Source organism: Rhyacophila brunnea, unplaced genomic scaffold (genome assembly GCF_057557595.1).
Source record: "Rhyacophila brunnea isolate RB1 unplaced genomic scaffold, BYU_Rbru_1.0 scaffold_185, whole genome shotgun sequence".
NCBI classification, from domain to species: Eukaryota; Metazoa; Arthropoda; class Insecta; order Trichoptera; family Rhyacophilidae; genus Rhyacophila; species Rhyacophila brunnea.
In genome coordinates, this window is record NW_028232843.1 from 152,779 (window position 1) to 170,736 (window position 17,958).

General features: G+C 35.2%; 1 protein-coding gene across 1 annotated transcript; it reads right to left on the bottom strand.

The window, feature by feature from the left end:
* Positions 1-11,943: 11,943 nt before the first annotated feature.
* LOC147073051 (uncharacterized) lies at positions 11,944-17,644 on the bottom strand. Its single transcript, XM_085945665.1, has 3 exons — positions 17,370-17,644; positions 16,534-16,686; positions 11,944-13,588 (listed from the first exon to the last, which is right to left on the bottom strand). The coding sequence occupies exons 1-3, from the start codon at positions 17,619-17,621 to the stop codon at positions 12,725-12,727; spliced, it is 1,269 nt and encodes a 422-aa protein (XP_085801791.1). The 5' UTR covers positions 17,622-17,644; the 3' UTR covers positions 11,944-12,724.
* Between the last annotated feature and the right edge of the window lie 314 nt (positions 17,645-17,958).

Here is a 17,958-nt window from a genome sequence, read left to right on the forward strand (position 1 = left end):
TAAGTTGGAAAACTCCACAAAAATATTAATATCGCTCAGTTTCCATTCCATTTTTTTTACATGCTCAACAGTGGCAGTATTTTATTATTTGTGTGATTATGTACTTACTTGAGTGCAGTGATAAATGGTTTTGCACAAACAAGCATAATTTTTTACTAAATTTAATGATGTGTAGTATTTATTATTGGCTCCTGTAATCTATATATCGTGACGGATTGTCTTTCTATTCACCCTGCATATTGGAAAATAATATTGTTATAGCAATACGTAGTGTAAAATTCTTGTAGCTAATTTAATTTATTTATACTATAACTCAAGTAGGATTTTTTTATCAACTATGTAGGTACCTGTCTAACTAGAGTGTACTTAGTAGTACCTAATCACTTAGATTTATTTTAAATGCCAACATTGAAAAGATCTGATGCTACATTCATAACAACTATAGGTAGTGTTACGTTCCTGGACTTTGGCCTTATACCATTATCCATCATTGAGTAATTAATTAACATAAACATGTTCCCTGACCTTGTAGTCCAAAGGCTTAAAACATGATATGATCGATTTCCTTCCTAAGATAAAATTCGTATGTATTGCGTATCGAGCTAGTATACAATGAGTTGAAGTAAACGGTAACACAGGGTGATGGGGAGAGTACTTATCTAGTAATAAGATTGAATACTTTTGTACAATGTCTACATAATAATATAAGCTAATTGATAAACATATAAGTATAACGTAGATGAAAACATGATAGTGCTGACGGAAAGAAGGAGACGAAAGCTAAATAATATCAGTAGGTTATAATAATTATATTATAATAATGTTTGATCTGGTATTATTTTGAATTGTAAATAAACACCATTATGTAATTAGGCATGTGTATTAAGATATGAACCTTATATTCATTATTAATAAGACTTGTATTTAGACAATGTTGGAAATATTTGTAGATATAAGATTGTATGTATTCGGATAATAATTTTGATGCCAACCGTTAGCCAATTAGAAGCAGAGTTACACGGAGTAATTTATCTCTGTTAAAGGCGCCGGTTCTCGCGGGAAGGGCGGTTAGAGCCTCAGACTGAGATGCACGTAATATGACCTCAACGGTTTGTTAAGAAAGATAGTGCAAAGTTACAGCCGACGCCGGTCGCTGCAAAGATTGTTTTAATTATCCGGATAAATTAAAGTAATCGCTAGGTGTTTAAGTGATAGCTGAAATATAATAATAATTATTATAAAATAACAATAAGAATTGTAATCCAATAGCCACAATTGTTAATTAAGAAACAATGAGGAATGTAATTCAAAGCAATAATAATTGTAAAGAGCAATTCGTATTATGTTATAAAACATTAATTAGGTATCTAAAAAATAATAAATATTAAGAACCTTGTTATAAAGTATTTTCGTATTCATATTAAGTCATAAATTAATACTAAGATGCAAGTGTAAAGGAATATTATAAAAATATCTGGTGAAAACAATATACGAAGTAAAGCCAATCCTGGTGTTTTATTTAATTCTGGACCCGTGCTCCTTTATAGTATTAAATTACAAAGTTGAAACTAACAATTTATTGACACCATAAGTGCACACCAACACCCTAAGCTAGCTTTGAACTTGAGGTTAAGTACATCAGTAGGTGCGTTACGTTCTGGTCTATTAAGTCAAAACTAAAACGTTAAATAAGAAGAGGGTAAGGCTCTCTATGTGTGGCTGTAACGGGGACCATGAAGATATCCTGGGCTGATCATATTACTAATGTGAAATTTTTAACAGCAGAAAATAAGACAAAATAACTTATAAATAGGTAGGTAACTAAATCTATCAAGCACAGAAAAGCTGTATATTTTGACCATATTTAACTTCAATGAGAAGTATGATTTGACTCCTACTCTTTTTTTCTGTTGCTCAGTTTATTGAGGAATGCATAGAATCAACCTCGTTTGTGCATGACCTACAACCAAGTTATTGTCGGTAGGTAAGTTCCCAATGGCATTTAGATAGGTAGGTACTAATACCGAAGGAACTGTCTGCCTTTAGCAGACGGCTCCCCTAGAGTACGAAAAGATCGGATCATCGCCCTCCAGTATATTAGTCAGCTGATCTTGAATAAGTAAGTGACCATCTTGCTAGCTACCAGTCGAATACAATGAAAATATTCATTAATTAAAATAATATTAATATTAATTGCATTAATAATACAAATCATTCAACCTTACAAGGTTAAAAATAGCGCTATCTTTTAACATTATTCCTTATGCTAAATTTCTCGCGTTTATTTTTTTACGTTCTCTCGACTAGACAGCTTTCTTCTACTGACCTACGACCTACTATTCCAATCTTCAGAGCACTCTCGTGGACGATGCGATGCGATCGGCAACGCAATTCAAAAACATCCAACGTTCCTCGCCCAATAGCTAAGTCCACATTTAGTCACTACAACGCCGACTTCCTCTTCAATTTTTAAAGTCTGGTTTTACACCGAGACGTTTTGTGCATGCGCAGAGGAGAAGAATCCGTTTTACCATCTACATTCGTTCATCACAGCTTTCACTTCGTTGAGTCATTCTACGACATTCTACATAAATTCGCAGGTGATGAATAAAATTATTCAAGGTAATACAGCGCCACCACGCAGCGTACGGGAAACTAGTGTAAAAGGTTAAAAGAAAGCAGTCAGATTTGGAATAACAAATACTTAATTATTATATTAGTTTATCTTTAAACTTATTGTCACAATCATATTGGTTATAATAATTATATTCTCTCAGATATTGTTTTTCTAAATTATATATGTAAAGTATACTTTAATTATTATTTAAGAATGTTTAAGAGGAATAGGATAGATAGTGACCACACAGTCTCAAATTATTAATAATACCAAATAAAAGCAAAGAATAATAATTATTTTAAATACTTTTACTCACCAATGTAATTATCACAAAATTAAATACTTATATAAACCTCCACCCATATACCTACTTAAAAAAGACAATACTAACTTATAATTATATAAATTCTCGGTACCTACATATATAAATGATGTGCCTGGAATTGGTTTTAATAAAAAACATTCTTAATGAATATTAAATACTGCGGAACAATACATTGATATTCGTCGAATAAGTGACAATCATTATACTCATTTCTCTTGTATGAGTTGTTGTATGGGAAAATGAGTGACTGCTCCGCACTGCAGTACTTCAATAATACACCAGTCGAAAATCATATTACTAGCAAGCATCACATTTATAAAATGATTATTCAGGATTATTAGTGATTAATTATCCTTTCAACCAACCAAATCGCAAGCATTTCATAATAATGCGATATTAAATAAATTTCTTCTTCTTCTTCGGTCATATCTGCTCCTTAGTTGGAGCATATGGACATCACGCGGCGCCTCCAAGAATCTTTGTCGCTAGCCAGTCTTCTTGTATCATTTTAAGTCATACCAGACCACCATATTATACAATATTTAGCGCCCTTCAAAACCCCGGAATATGTTTGATTTCAAGAACAAGGAGCCCGGTTGAGGTTCTCTTCTGGCATCTGCAGCACGATGCCTCTTCACTATCAGCGTGTCAATAGGTTGCTTGATGCTTTTTCTTATCTACTCATTCCTCCTAAAGTCATACCCCACCGCACACCCATTATCCATCAGAAAAATCTGTTTACAAAGCTCAGTATACGGTTCCATTCGTTAACGTAAAGCAGCACCATCACAATGCAAGCGTCAAATAGGCGCCATTTGCTAAACATTAGATACATATAAACAAAACAACATTGTTTATATATTCTTCATTCAGCAAAGTCTTTTTACAATAAATTTAAAGATGAACATTTTTCGAGTATGTATCGCATTGATATATTTTTTATTCACCAGCTACAACACTAGTATGTTTCCTGCTATGTATTTTTAGATTATTGAGCTGTGAGCATTTGAATGAGCAAACCATGCATTGATATGGTTTTTCACCAGTATGTCTCATGGTATGTGCTTTGAGATTACCAAGTTGAGAACTTTCAAATGAGCATAAATTGCATTTAAATGGTCTTTCGCCAGAATGTATCATTTTATGCGTTTTGAGATTACTTGAAAACGAGCATTTAAACGAGCAAATGTCACATGCAAATGGTTTTTCACCGGTATGTTTCACGTTGTGTTTTTTAAGATCACGGGACCGCGAGCATTTAAAGGAACAAATAAGACATTGATATGGCTTTTCGCCAGTGTGTGTCATTTTGTGTGATTTGAGATCACTTAGTTGCGTGCATTTTAAAAAGCACACATCGCATTGATACCGTTTTTCTCCGGTATGTGTCATTTTATGTCTTTTGAGATCACAGAGTCGCGAGCATTTAAATCCGCATTCTTGACATTCGTGTGGTTTCTCCCCAGTGTGCGTCATTTGATGTCTTTTGAGATCACTAACTCGCGAGCATTTGAATGGGCAAACCGCACATTGAAATGGTTTTTCGCCAGAATGTATGTTTTTGTGCATTTTGAGATAACCGGGCAGCAAAAATTTTAACGAGCAAACGTCGCATTGATATGGTTTTATACCGGTATGAGTCATTTTGTGTATTTTGAGATGATTGTTCGACGAACAATTGTATAGACACACGTCGCATTGGTAAAGTTTATCATCAGCATATCCAACTGCGTTAGTATTAAAACTTTCAGACTTCATGCACGAAATATGGTGGCTTTTCAGTGTACTAGGAGATGCAAATACTGCATGACATTCATTACAAACGAAATTTCGTGGAAAATGTATGACTCTTTTTAATCTAATTCGCACCACCTTTGGGAAGTATGGTGGTATTTGTACTTCTTTTTTGATGTTATGTTCATCTATAGTAATATCCGAATGCTCTGTTACTAATAGTTGAACACGTTTGGCTGCAGACTCCATTCGTTTGATGAAGTCATCCCCGTTATCAAATGTGTCCTTACTAGTGGTCACTAGTCGCTTCTCGAAGTTACCTCCTGTAAAATATCGTTGGGTGGGAGAAATCTGCAAAATGATCAGGCAAGGTTATTCAATTTATTTATTTAGAAAAAAGTGTATTATGAGCAACGTGATATTTACTAATTTTTAGGTAATAGTATATTATTGTGTATTCAAGAAAACGCATATTTTTTCATAGTTTTTAATAATAATGAAAGCAATTGATGCCTTTGAGATGTGGTGTTGGCGCCGAATGCTTCGCATTTGTGGACGGAGCACAGGACGAACCAGTCAATCATCCAGAGACTGAAGTTAAAGGAACGGCTCTGAACGATATGTCTGAGAAGAATTCTACAGTTTTTTGGACATATTGTCAGGCGCGGACCTGACAACCTGGAGAGACTGGTAGTTTTGGGTAGTCTCCAGGGAAGGCGAAGCAGAGGAAGAGCGTCTGCGCGATGGAGCGACCGAGTGAAAGAGCTGACTGGAGGCACCATCCATTCTGCCTTTAGAGAAGCGGAAGATCGAGAAGGATGGAAAGCCTTGGTCGCTCAAAGGATGGCGAAATTTAAATGTGGTCACGATTCTCAAGCCATGAGTGCACGACCAAGAAGAAATTTTTAGTTATTAATGAAAAAGGAATAAACACATAAAAATAAATAATTTATGTGGTCTTATATTTTTCTGAAGAAGAAATTTTATAAAAAAAAAAATATGTATTTAGTTTTGATTTCAAATAAGAATAAATTTTTGGCAGGATTTATTCACTAGAGAAAAGCCCCTTCCTATCGGGTCGTTAGTGCCGGGCAAACATAAAATGTATTCAAAAATTGTACGAAAGTTCGTATGATTCAAATTATTGGTGTGAAACTGTTTGAATAATTCTACTCAACAACTTTCAGTTGAAACATTCCCAGTGTTCCATTCTAGTTACATTGTAGTTACAATTAGTACCTAATGTACTTACAAATAAGTGAATACTCATTAAATACTTCTGTATTTTGGTTAAAGTAGCCCATTCAAATATTTCTAATTACTACCATGGGCTGCTGTCTTTCTGCAAATGGGACATTTCGGCGTCCCGAAGCTGTGCTTAGGGACAACGAGATAGGTTACCTAAAAATGGGATGGGCCCGTTCAAAACGGGACGTATGGTCACGTTAATTATGACCTGAGAACTCAGAAATAACGGCAACTGAAATACATAACGAATGTGGAGTAACAGGCAACCGATATCGGATGTAAAAGAATATGTGATACATTTAAACACGTGTCAATAATACTGACATCCTTTATTCTGACAACTGCTTTCGGTTTACCCACTGACGCTCATTGAATATTGATGTATTTGATCACACACTATTTGCCGTGTATAATGTATGGTTCATTTTAATATGTAAAATAAAAATATTTTTTTTTTTGACCTGGAACGATGCAAGAAGAGTAGCAAACGAATGGGATTCTTGGAGGCACCTTGTGGTCTCCATACGCTCCAACTAAGGAGCGGATTTGGCCGAAGAAGAAGAGGAGAAGAAAGAAGAAGAATATTATAGAATGATTAATTGTAAATAATAATTATGCATACCCGATTTAACAGTGGCGTCCATTCAGAGTAAGAACATCCGGGTGCAGGATAAACATATTCAAATGGACGCTTCGTGTCTTCACCGAAACCTACATTTGAATTTTCCGACTGGCTAAAAGGTTCAGCCTTTATGTTGATAAAGTCTATAGTGCCAGGCTGGAAAAAAAATAGATTTGCTAATTTAATGCAAAATTTACCGACCTGATGTGACCGTACGTACTTGTATCATGTACATTTGTCTGGATAGTGGTAGTCGAGAGCGCGGCAGGTAAAAAGAGGAACTGACTGGGTGTGACGTCCATCGATCGTAAGGCTAATCCCTACTCTAGTACATCATATGTATGTGTAATATCATAATATGTAAATCTTTATTACTTTGATTCCAAAGTACACATGTATGATTCTTTATTACTTATAGAAAATGCGTAATTCTGAAAAACCTCCCACCTCAATTCGTTACAAAGCAGATTATCTCGTGATTGGTGGAATTTGAAGTACAGTTCTACAAACTTACCTATATGGAGATAGGATAAAAATGGAACCACTATGACGTCATATGGACGCCATATTGAATACGTCATTTCTCTGTCAGAATCTGTTTAGTTGCGAGTCTTGATTGGGTTGTTTTCGACCCCCCCACCCATCTACTAGGGAACTAAAATACTTAACGGGAGTGGAGTAACAGGCAACCAATTTTGAGTTTGAAAGAATATTGAATAAACTTAAACACGTGTCAAGAATACGTCATTCTTAGCTTGTCCTTCGTTTTGACAACTGCTCTCGGTTTATGCACTGACGCTTTTTCAATATTGGTGTATTTTTAGGTTGCAATACACACTATTGTACGTCTATAAAGTGTGTTTCATTTTCAGAGGACACTCACACATTCAACACCCCTCTTCAAAATGTAGGGTATTGGAGTATAAGCCTATCGGAATTCTATTTATTAATCTCTTCTGTGGTTTCATCCTTAGCATTGACAAAGTAACCGTGAAGTATAGATAATTACTATTAACAAATAAACTTTCACTTATGATGTTGTTACTTCCTACTATCCGTTTATATAAGTATAAATTCATGATGGTAAACCTTGAATATAGCTCTATATTATAATTATAATCGATGATATTATACGTTATACATAATTTTAATTTTACGGTGACACCTGTAAATAAAAAATACAATCGATTTTGTCACTGCACTCTTTCTTCACTGCAAAGTTTTTAAATAGGTAATATTTCATTTACACAACAAAATGGTGTTTTGTAAAAAGGGCGAATCTACCATTTTGGCGAAATCGAGATTTTAATGAAATAACAATATATGTACCTCACTAGCTTTGTTGTGTAAAAACTGCGAATTTGTATATCCAAAGAAAAGTACCTACCTAAGTACATAAAAACGATAATCGTAAGGTCGAATATTCAGTATTACAAATAAAAAGCGAATGTGACATATTACGCCTTTAAGAAATAAATAGTATATTATAATGCATATTATAAAGACAGTATTTTTTCTAAACTTTATTATAAAATTGTTAGACATTTATCATCCACAGGTAATTATTAAATAAATGTCAAAAGTTAAAAATCCTCCTGTAAAATAGGTAGCATTTTGGTTAGGTAATTCGCTTTTTCCACAAGACACCGACGGTATAAAGGGTAATAAAGTTTGTTTCTGAAATGCAACATCGTGCATTTTGCAACGTGCAACAAGTTAATTAAACTTCAAACAAACCCTTCCATATCAATAATATTTATAATATATATTATTGTTGTGATGTGCAACCTGGTATTTTTTTTAGTTTTTTGTGCTTTTACGCGATCAGTTTTGCTGTTCGATCAGTCTCCGTTTCAGTAGAGCAGTCAGTTAAACTGACGTGCATTCCGATTTTAGAGTTCCCAGTTCAATTGACGTGTAAATTTCTGTGTATTACCGTATTTTTCATACTAATTTTGTAATTTTGATAGAAATATTATCATTTATTCTTATTTCTTCAAATATAGGTTCTGTATTATACCAACCAGTATGTTTAGAAAGTTGTTATAAAGATAATAGTCATTTTTAGTCGACAAAAAATACATAAATATTACATAATTTTGAAAATACTTCTGAAAAAATGACCAATAGAAAAAATCTTTTTGAAAAAAGTAAGACAACCCGCAGGAATCTAACCTGTTTTTCTCCAGGTATCGCGCCCGCCGCACATAGAACACTATGCCAAAGCTGTCATACTAATTACGACAAATTTTAACTATTGGCTCTTATAATACTCTCTGAAGCGCTTCCCAAATTGAGCTACGATTGGCAATCGCGGCTCGTGGTGGCTTATGCGCAGCGGGCGCGATACCTACCTGGAGAGATGCAGCTTTTTAACATGTTTCCAGAAGTGTTATCAAAATTATGTATGTTGAATACTTAGAATATTACATTCTTAAAACGTGTGAATGATTCGTTGGATAAAGAAAATAGTTTACTTAAATATACATCGCTTTTTCCCAACTGAACTGTCAACTGTGACTGAACGGATACTAACTGAACTAATCATCTAAATACACCGCCGTTTCAAAAGTGAAAAGACCGAAACGGAAACCTCGACTGAACTGACAATGAACCTGACGTCTAATATCTTTAGAATGGCACTTGATACAATTTGTTTTTAAAAAAATGCTAACCTCAATTATACTGTTAGCGTCATCTGTGCATTCTTGCTTTATGTAGATGTCGACATCCGTTGCGTCTGCATTCTCTATGGGTACATCAAACCAATGCTGCTGTTCTGTCGATGCATCTGATTGTAATATGTCTGGTTTGCGTTTTACGTCCATTCTGCGTAAGTATTTATAACATTGAGGACAGGGGCTTTCTTATGGTCTGACATCTGTCATCGTAGCACAGTGTTGTTACTACCTATCTCTTTACATGGGACAGTGTTGCCACTTTCATAATATTTATTTTGTATTACGGCAAAAATAGTGATGTTTAGTAGGTACGCGTTGTCCTAATGTTGAAAACGTATAAGCTTTTGTTCTCTCTTTTATGATATTAAAAATAAGTTTCATCGCGTGGGTCATTTAAATAGCCTGCGTTGGTCAGTGTATGACCCGCGGGTCATAGGTTTGCATTCCTGACCTATGCAATTGTTTGTTGTAAGTACCTACTATTTTTTATGTCTTGTCAAGTGAAGAATGTCTTCAACTCTTTGGCTGACGTCAGAATAAAGAGCCGTTAAGTGTTGACAATAAGCTTCCTAGCAAATCATAATCTCGTTTTTGCAATTTTGAAATATTTGGTAACTGAGAGCATTCCTATTCTTTCCTAGTTTTGTTTGTATATTTTATTTTTGCAACAAACGCACTCAATTGATTTCTTTTAACTTGGCAAATAAGTCAGTATTAGCAGTAATTTTTTGAAATAATGAAATTGTACGTCGTTATATTATTGTATTTCTTACATACTTTACAAGAATTACAACACTGAATCAAAGAGTGCATAAAATCAATCCAAACATAGGTACACATTTAGGCAACCAACGAACTGCTATTTATTTTAACATTCATAATAATGAAAATGTGTCAAATATTTTTGTAAGTACCTATATTAACATTTCGCGGACCCCCCCCCCCCGACGTTATTTACGCACCCCCAAATTATTTATAACTTGCAACAGACTTCTCCAGCGGTCACATAGTCCCCTGGGGGTCTGAAGGAACCACTTTAAATAACTACTGAAAAGACCTACCGAATAATTTTAAACCTTTAACATCGCTGGTACTAATGAGAAAAGGTGTTGGACACTCAGTACCTACCTATCCAACTCATTTATTAAAAATAAACAAAATGGCTCGTGGTGAAAATCCCATGTTAGGTACCATTGCCGCCAAATCTGTGGATTCAATAGTAATATGTTTCGATTTACGCTCCTTCCTCAAAGTTGCCTGAGGTATGTAACGGCTATTTTTTAAAAAAGAAAGTTAAGCTGTTACAAAATTTGAAATACCTACTTAATTTGGTAACAAAAAAGGTCAATGCCAAAGAAATTGCACCGTCCAATATCTTTGGTAGGTAAATGCTAGTATATTAATCAAGCTTTTGCTAACAGAGGTGCCAACGAAATCAGTTGTGCAATTGCCGTACCTACCTACACGAAAATAGTAGTAGCAGAGACATCGTGTTCTATTCTAACAATAAATGGAACTCTTCAGAATAGGAATAAACCAATTACCAGCATAAAATATATCTATCTAGGTATATGCCATTGGGAACTTGGACATACCGACCGCTGGATTGTAGGTCTTACCAAAACGACGTTGATTCTATGCATTCACCAATAGATTAAGTAATTAATCATACTTCTATTTAAAGTAAATATTGTCAAAGTATTCAGCTTTCTGTGTTTGATAAGTTTAAGTTATCTATGAGTTAATGAGTCTTGATTGCTGGCATTTAAATCGTAACATCTTGATAGAACCCCAAAATAGCCATAAATAGAAAGCTTTCAGTATTCTTATTTAACATCTAGGCCTCAAATCCGCAGACTGGAACGTAGCGTACGTACATATACTTATTATTATGATGAGTGTAGCATCTGATCTTTGCAACGTTGGCAATTAAAATAATAGGTACTGGGTGTTTAGGTAAAATCCTTCTCCATAAAAACGTCCACAATTTCATATCACAAACCTTACCTCAATAATAAACATACCCTGATAAAAGTTTGCAATCCCTGATAAATATGATAAAATAAATAACATTTTGCAAACGATCTCTGCGAAAGGCGATTTTCGAGTAGCTGCCCTGCGCCCAATGCTATTTTCTATCCCTAAACATCGGCCGAGCCAAGGTCGCTTCGATCCCAAGCAACGGTAAATTTTCAAAACCCAAAAAGACCTGAGAACATTCGGGAATCTAGCTATACTCTTCAGACTTCCTACGCATCTCCCTCCCGCCCTTCACAAGATAATAATTAGAGATATTTTCCAATCAAAATGAAAAAAAACTGCGAAAAAGGTGGTACCACGCAAAGGTCCGCTGCCCACGCGGCGGATATACCATGCCAACAGATAGCCACGCTTGTTTCAACATATAAATCAGTATATCCCTTGTGTGTTATTATAATTCATATAACCACCTTTTAAGCAGCCCGTGAACCTAATAAGGTCGGTCAGTGTTACTCCCGATAATGTACCTATTTTTTTAAAAAATAATATTCATATATTATATATTATTGGTTAATGTAATAAAACGCAAAATTTTTAGTGCTTCATCAGCTTCCGCCTCAGAGAGACAATTCTAAAGTTGATAATGTCCCTCTGAAGCGGACCAAACCGGTCCAGATTTGTTAAAAAGTAAATTAAGTATTTATAATTTGGCGATTTATTAAATTAATAATACAATGCAGTTCAACCGTTTATTGACAGTAACCACATTAAAAGAAATTCCAATATGTAATTGACATAATACATTATTTTTAAATTGTTTTCCCTTGTTAGCTAGACACGACACTGCGCCTTCAAGAATACATGTCGCTTTGAAGTCTCTTAGTATAATTATTCCAAATCATACCAACATTTCGTAAGTCTCCAGTGTGCACTCTATAGATAGATGGTATTTAACTACTTTCCAGGAAGCCAGAGTCTAGTTGGCTGGAAGCAGGTTGAAGTTATTTCTCGAAACTCAGTAAACCAACCTCCAGCCTTCTCGGTCCCTAGTTTTTTTGCTGTCACGTGTATCCTCCAAACATTATAAATCCTGCGGGCTTAAGGGTGTACCTGTGGGCATTTAGTGCTCCGCTCTTAGGGTACCATTGTAGGACGGAATTTGTCCATCAATTGTCCACTCACTGATAGACATCTCTAGTCTATTACCATTTCATCTGCTTAGCGAGCTCGATCACATCGCGTATTTTTGTGTTTCCTTATCCATTAGCTTTTCTTGCAATCTTTAACCGTTGTGCCCAAGAAGCACCTTTTTATGTCTAGTTGCGCAAGCTATCCATTTTTTTTTAAATTTTATCTTACATTAAGAGTTCATGTTTCAGATACTTACGTGAGCGTTGGTAGCACAAATGGGTTGAACACTTTACGCAAACACAATGTGAGGTAGGTCACTTGAAAATACTATTCAGGAATGCGAAAAGTATCACCTGCATAATATGAATAATATTGTTTTAAAAAGGTTATTCACCAACATGTCTCATTTCATGTTTTTTAAGATTACCAAGTTGCGAGCATCTATATGAACATACATTGCATTTATAAGGTTTTTCACCAGTATGTGTCATTTTATGTGTTTTAAGATAATAAGATCTCGAGGATCTATATGGACATACATTGCATTTATAAGGTTTTTCACCGGTATGTGACATTTCATGACTTTTAAGATGACCAGATGTCAATGATCTATATGGACATTCATTGCATTTATAAGGTTTTTCACCAGTATGTGTCATTTTATGTCTTCTAAGATGACCAGATGTCGAGGATCTATATGGACATTCATTGCATTTATAAGGTGTTTCACCAGTATGTGTCATTTTATGTTTTTTAAGATTACATGATGTCGAGGATCTATATAAACATAGTTTGCATTTATAAGGTTTTTCACCAGTATGTGTCATTTTATGTTTTTTAAGATTAAAAGATGTCGAGGAAATATATAAACATAGTTTGCATTTATAAGGTTTTTCACCAGTAATTGTCTTTGAATGTACTTTGACATTACTATGTTGCGAGACTAATATGCTTTGATTTTGATCAGGAATCACGTCCATGTGCACCATTTTGTGAGTTTTTAGAGCATTTTCGCATCCGAAAACTGCGTTACAAATGCAGCAAATCAAATTACGTGAGAAATGGTTTACTCTTCTAAGAATAAGTCGAATTTCTTTCGGAGCACCTCGTTCTAAGATTTCTTGTTTAATGCTATTCTCATCTATCGTCACTTCTGAATACTGTATCGTTCTATCCTGGATGCCATCACCTGAGGATTGTTGACTCTCATCTGTATCGTGATGTCTCGTGAAAAATTCCTTGGTAGAAACCTAAAAAAATCGTAATAATCAATATCAATATTATCAATTATGAGTTATAATTTTCAATTTGTTTTTTTGACGCTTTTGTTTTTCAGCACCTTCAGACATTTTTAAATAGCGAAGTGTGAGTGAGATATTGTTACGGAAAGACCCATAAGTGGGTCAAAACAATGCACTTATATATATGTATACATCATCTTCGAGAACAATAATTATATCTTCTTCTGTTTTAGTGTGTCGTTGGAGAGTGTGCACAGTGCCTACATGCTGAAAGGCAAAGCTAGAAAATTATATTCAAATTTCATCAAGCAACCTCGATCATTGACAGTATTTTAATATTTCATACATCAGATTTATTAGATTATTGACGACAGGTACTATTCCGTATGGGAGAAAATAATTCCCAGTAGAAACCTTTACTGTTGGTTTCAATATATCGTGAATTTGGAACATGATTATTAAAAACATTATCACTATTATTGATGTGCAAATAGATTAATAATGTTTGGCTTGACCACTTTTGCGGCACACTTTGCTTTTGTCTATAAATTAATGGTCGTTTAACGATAAAGAGTTATTTGAACAAAAATTTCCATTAACTTTTATTTGTTAAGTCTGCAATAGATTAGGGTAAGGGGTCCAATCACTTATCCACACTAAAAATATACGCTGCATGCAAGGAGAAGTGAACCGAGAATATCTTACTTTAGAGATGAATCTTTAACCACAGCACATGACTAGACTCATTAAAGATGGTATTTGTTTTTATAATATTAATAATTTATAACAAAGCACATGGGAGACTTCAAATTTTATGTCAGCAGAAATATTGCTAGTTTCATGACTACTTGGTGCGATTTGCATTAAATGTCAGTTCCTTTTTTGTTTGTTGTGATATCACAACTATTTTTTGTGTTGCTTAGATAGAACTTACGAAAGGGTTAACTGTCAAACCGAGCTGTGATACTGCGCATACTTTTTGACATTTATGAACAGTATTTAGACAGGCAACCGTGAATAGAGTGACGATCGAGCACCGATTCCAAATTGTCAACATAACCTTTGACTAAACGGATTAGTTAATAGACAAAATTGGCGTCTATGGAGTCCAATCTAGGTGATACCCTACATACTCAATTACATCAAATAAATGCACTACTTTCTATGGTTAATAAGTTGCTGATCAGCAATCACGTCCATGTGAATCAGTTTGTTACTTTAGAGCCTTTCCGCATCCAAAACTGCGTTCTAAATGCTGCAAATCACATCACAACATCACAGAAGTTCCGGTGGACGGAAGCCACGACAGCCTCTATGCAAAGCATAAAAGAGCTGCGGAAACCCCTATAACTATCCCGCCCCGACTTAAGCCGAAGATTCTTCCTACAGACGGACGCCAGCGGACGCGGAATGGGAGCTGCGGTTGCTTATCTGCAGTGGAACGCAAATACCACAGCAATGAACAGGAGGCCCTCGAGATCACCTGGGCTATTAAACGTTACAGGGTCTGCCTAGAAGAACGAGAGTTCACCCTGGTAACCGACAATAAGGGGCTCATTTGGCTTCAACAAGCGAAAGATCAAAGAGCGAAACTAACCCGCCGGGCGATCCTATTATCAGAGTTTTCTTTCACCATTACCTACTGTCAAGGGAAAGATAACCAACTTCCGGACGCTTCATCTCGGAACTGCAACCGTAAGAAGACATAGACATGGAAGTATGAGCATATCAGAGGGACCGACAACAGGTCCAACCCCCATGGATTTAGTGCTGGAGTTACCAGACCTGGCGACTTACATAGTACAAAAGCAGCAAGACGATCCGGAGTTGGCGAAGCTTTACAGAAGGCCGCATACAGAAACGCGCCGCCCATGGGACATAGCATCCAATACTACTAAGAATGGCAGTTTTCATTTACGCTACGTATGAGACGGAAAAAATATGTAGCAAATTGAGATCCTTCTAAACTTTAAGCTACAGTATGTGAGCACACCTAATGATCAGTATACCTCGCCCGGCAAATCTTTATGAATAGAATTACGCTGGAACAATGCTAATAAATTATCCGTATTAACTTATACAAATCCGTTGTCGATTTACGCAAATTATAAATTTTTTTTCTAGATACCTTTATACCTCGCATTTACTATCGAGTTCATTCAGGAATTTGGCACTTAAACTACTCTACTTGATGCTAACACAACTTAAGGCGGCTCTCGTGGTGCAATACGTAAGGCGCTTGCCTGCCACCCGAGAGTTCCTGGGTTCGATCCCGGTCAGGATACACAATATTTATGTGTTTTTCTCAAAGCCTAGGTATTTGTGATTGTTCAAAATTACTAACAACCACCTTGTACGGAAAAGCAAGGACATGATTATTAATAAAAAACTAAAGAAGAAACCCAACTGATAACTGAATTTTATAGCAAAATTGCATTTAGCGATGACGCTCATTTTTGCTTAACGGGTTTGTTAATAAGGAAAATTTCCTACTCGGAAAAATACCAATCTAGAAGACTTCCTATAATTCATTACATCCCCAAAAATGCATTATTTGGTGCGGTTTACACGCTGGTGGCATCGCCGCACAATTCTTCAAAAATGGGGCCAAAGCTCACGTAGGTTAATAGATATCCTTGTCGAGCCATGATTATTACTTTGTTTTAAATATGGAATCATTCGAAAGAACAGTGATTTCAACATGAAGTGCCATACAGCTACCGCAACTATCGCTTTATTTGAATCAAGATTTGGAGATAAATTGATTTTAAGACATGGATTCGTGAAGTCACTGTTATATGCTGATAAACCAGCAGCATTTAACGCATTAGAACCCAACATTTCCCGTACTATACGACCATCAGTGCTTTAATAAAAGTAGTCCAAATTGGGCGCTTAGAATTTGACGTCGGCCTATCGGACTTTAAAAAAATCGCATTTGTTTTTAAACATACCTGGTCTAATGGCTTGTACTGCAGATAAGAGCAGCCAGGTTGAGTTAACTTATCATTCATTTGGTGAATTGCATTCTCAACTAATTCTTCTTTGATGATGGCTGCCTCATCATTATTCTCATACTTAATATTCATCAGACCGTTTTCGCGCTTCTGAAAATAACATTATAAATATTAAGTAACAGTATCATCATTACGATAAGCCAGAGAAGGTCTCCCAGAGCTCTTTCTTCAATAATTGATGGCCAATGTTTGACTTAATTTGGCAGGTGAATGTATAATCACCGAACGACATTCCAATGTTATGGGCAATCCGACAAAATAGTGCACACTCTTTCGATTATACTTATTTGTTTTAGTTGAATTAGGAGTACATTTTACAGATGGCTTTAAAATTCATTAAGCCTTGCCCATACCAAACCATAACTAAAAAAATATATTCTTCGATCTATAAAATATCCAAAGATCTGTATGATTTAATAACAAGATTTTAGATATTTTTCAGATAGACGAATAATTTTGGACTATTATTTATAATTGCTTGGCTTCGCGGGGTTTTGTTGAATTTTAAAAACTAACAAACAAGTCATCAGTAAATTATGGTCACCTTAATCTAATGAAAACAAATATGTATGACTGACAAAGTTTTGTGTGTACTACTTATGTTGCATATAAGCAGCCTATGTACACCCTTCGCCACTGGATGATACCTATTATGATTACAAATATAAATATACATAGTGGTATATTTTTCATATAGGTTTCAGATGACAATATATAATACATCATATAACTAACAACAATAATCAAATGAGCATGTATATTATATGACTTACCTGTGAATCACTTGCAAACGTCGACGCATCAAACTTTTCATACAAGTGACTGCTTTGGTCGCATGGAAAAGCCACTTCATCGAAAGTCAGCGACGCATCGTGCATACGTTTATGGCACTTCAAAATGTGCGCAGATGAAAAAACATTACAACACACGTTGCAAACAAAATTTCTAACGAAAAATGAAGCTCTGTTCAACCTCAGACGGACTTTTTTCGCAGAAGCAATCGCTATTTCCTTTTTGATGGCCATTTCTTGCACTTCAATTTCACCAAACGACTGTAGCTTCATTAAGGATTAATTATCTACGTACAACAATTAATCGTTTTAAGAATTTAGCGATAACTAATAAGTACTGATTAAATAATATGGTAATGTCATTACCACATTTAAGGTTATTGTACACGTACCCAAAATGGAAGTGATTCACGCTAAAATTTTGTTGTTAAGATTTGGTAACCGGACGGATCCATTCAAAATGACAGACGAGGCGTTTGTGAAACGATTCCGGTTATCGAAACCATTGGCAGATATATTCATTGACAGGTTGGAAAATCTAATATCAACCCCAACTAGCTGTCATGTGAGC

What these genes read in the sequence shown, in the direction of transcription:
- LOC147073051 (XM_085945665.1), bottom strand. Translation starts at nt 17,621, where the DNA reads ATGGCCATCAAAAAGGAAATAGCGATTGCTTCTGCGAAAAAAGTCCGT. An exon ending in CGTTTGCAAGTGATTCACAG is followed by an intron (nt 16,687 to 17,369) that starts GTAAGTCATATA and finishes TGTTATTTTCAG; the next exon opens with AAGCGCGAAAACGGTCTGAT. An exon ending in AGTACAAGCCATTAGACCAG is followed by an intron (nt 13,589 to 16,533) that starts GTATGTTTAAAA and finishes CGATTTTTTTAG; the next exon opens with GTTTCTACCAAGGAATTTTT.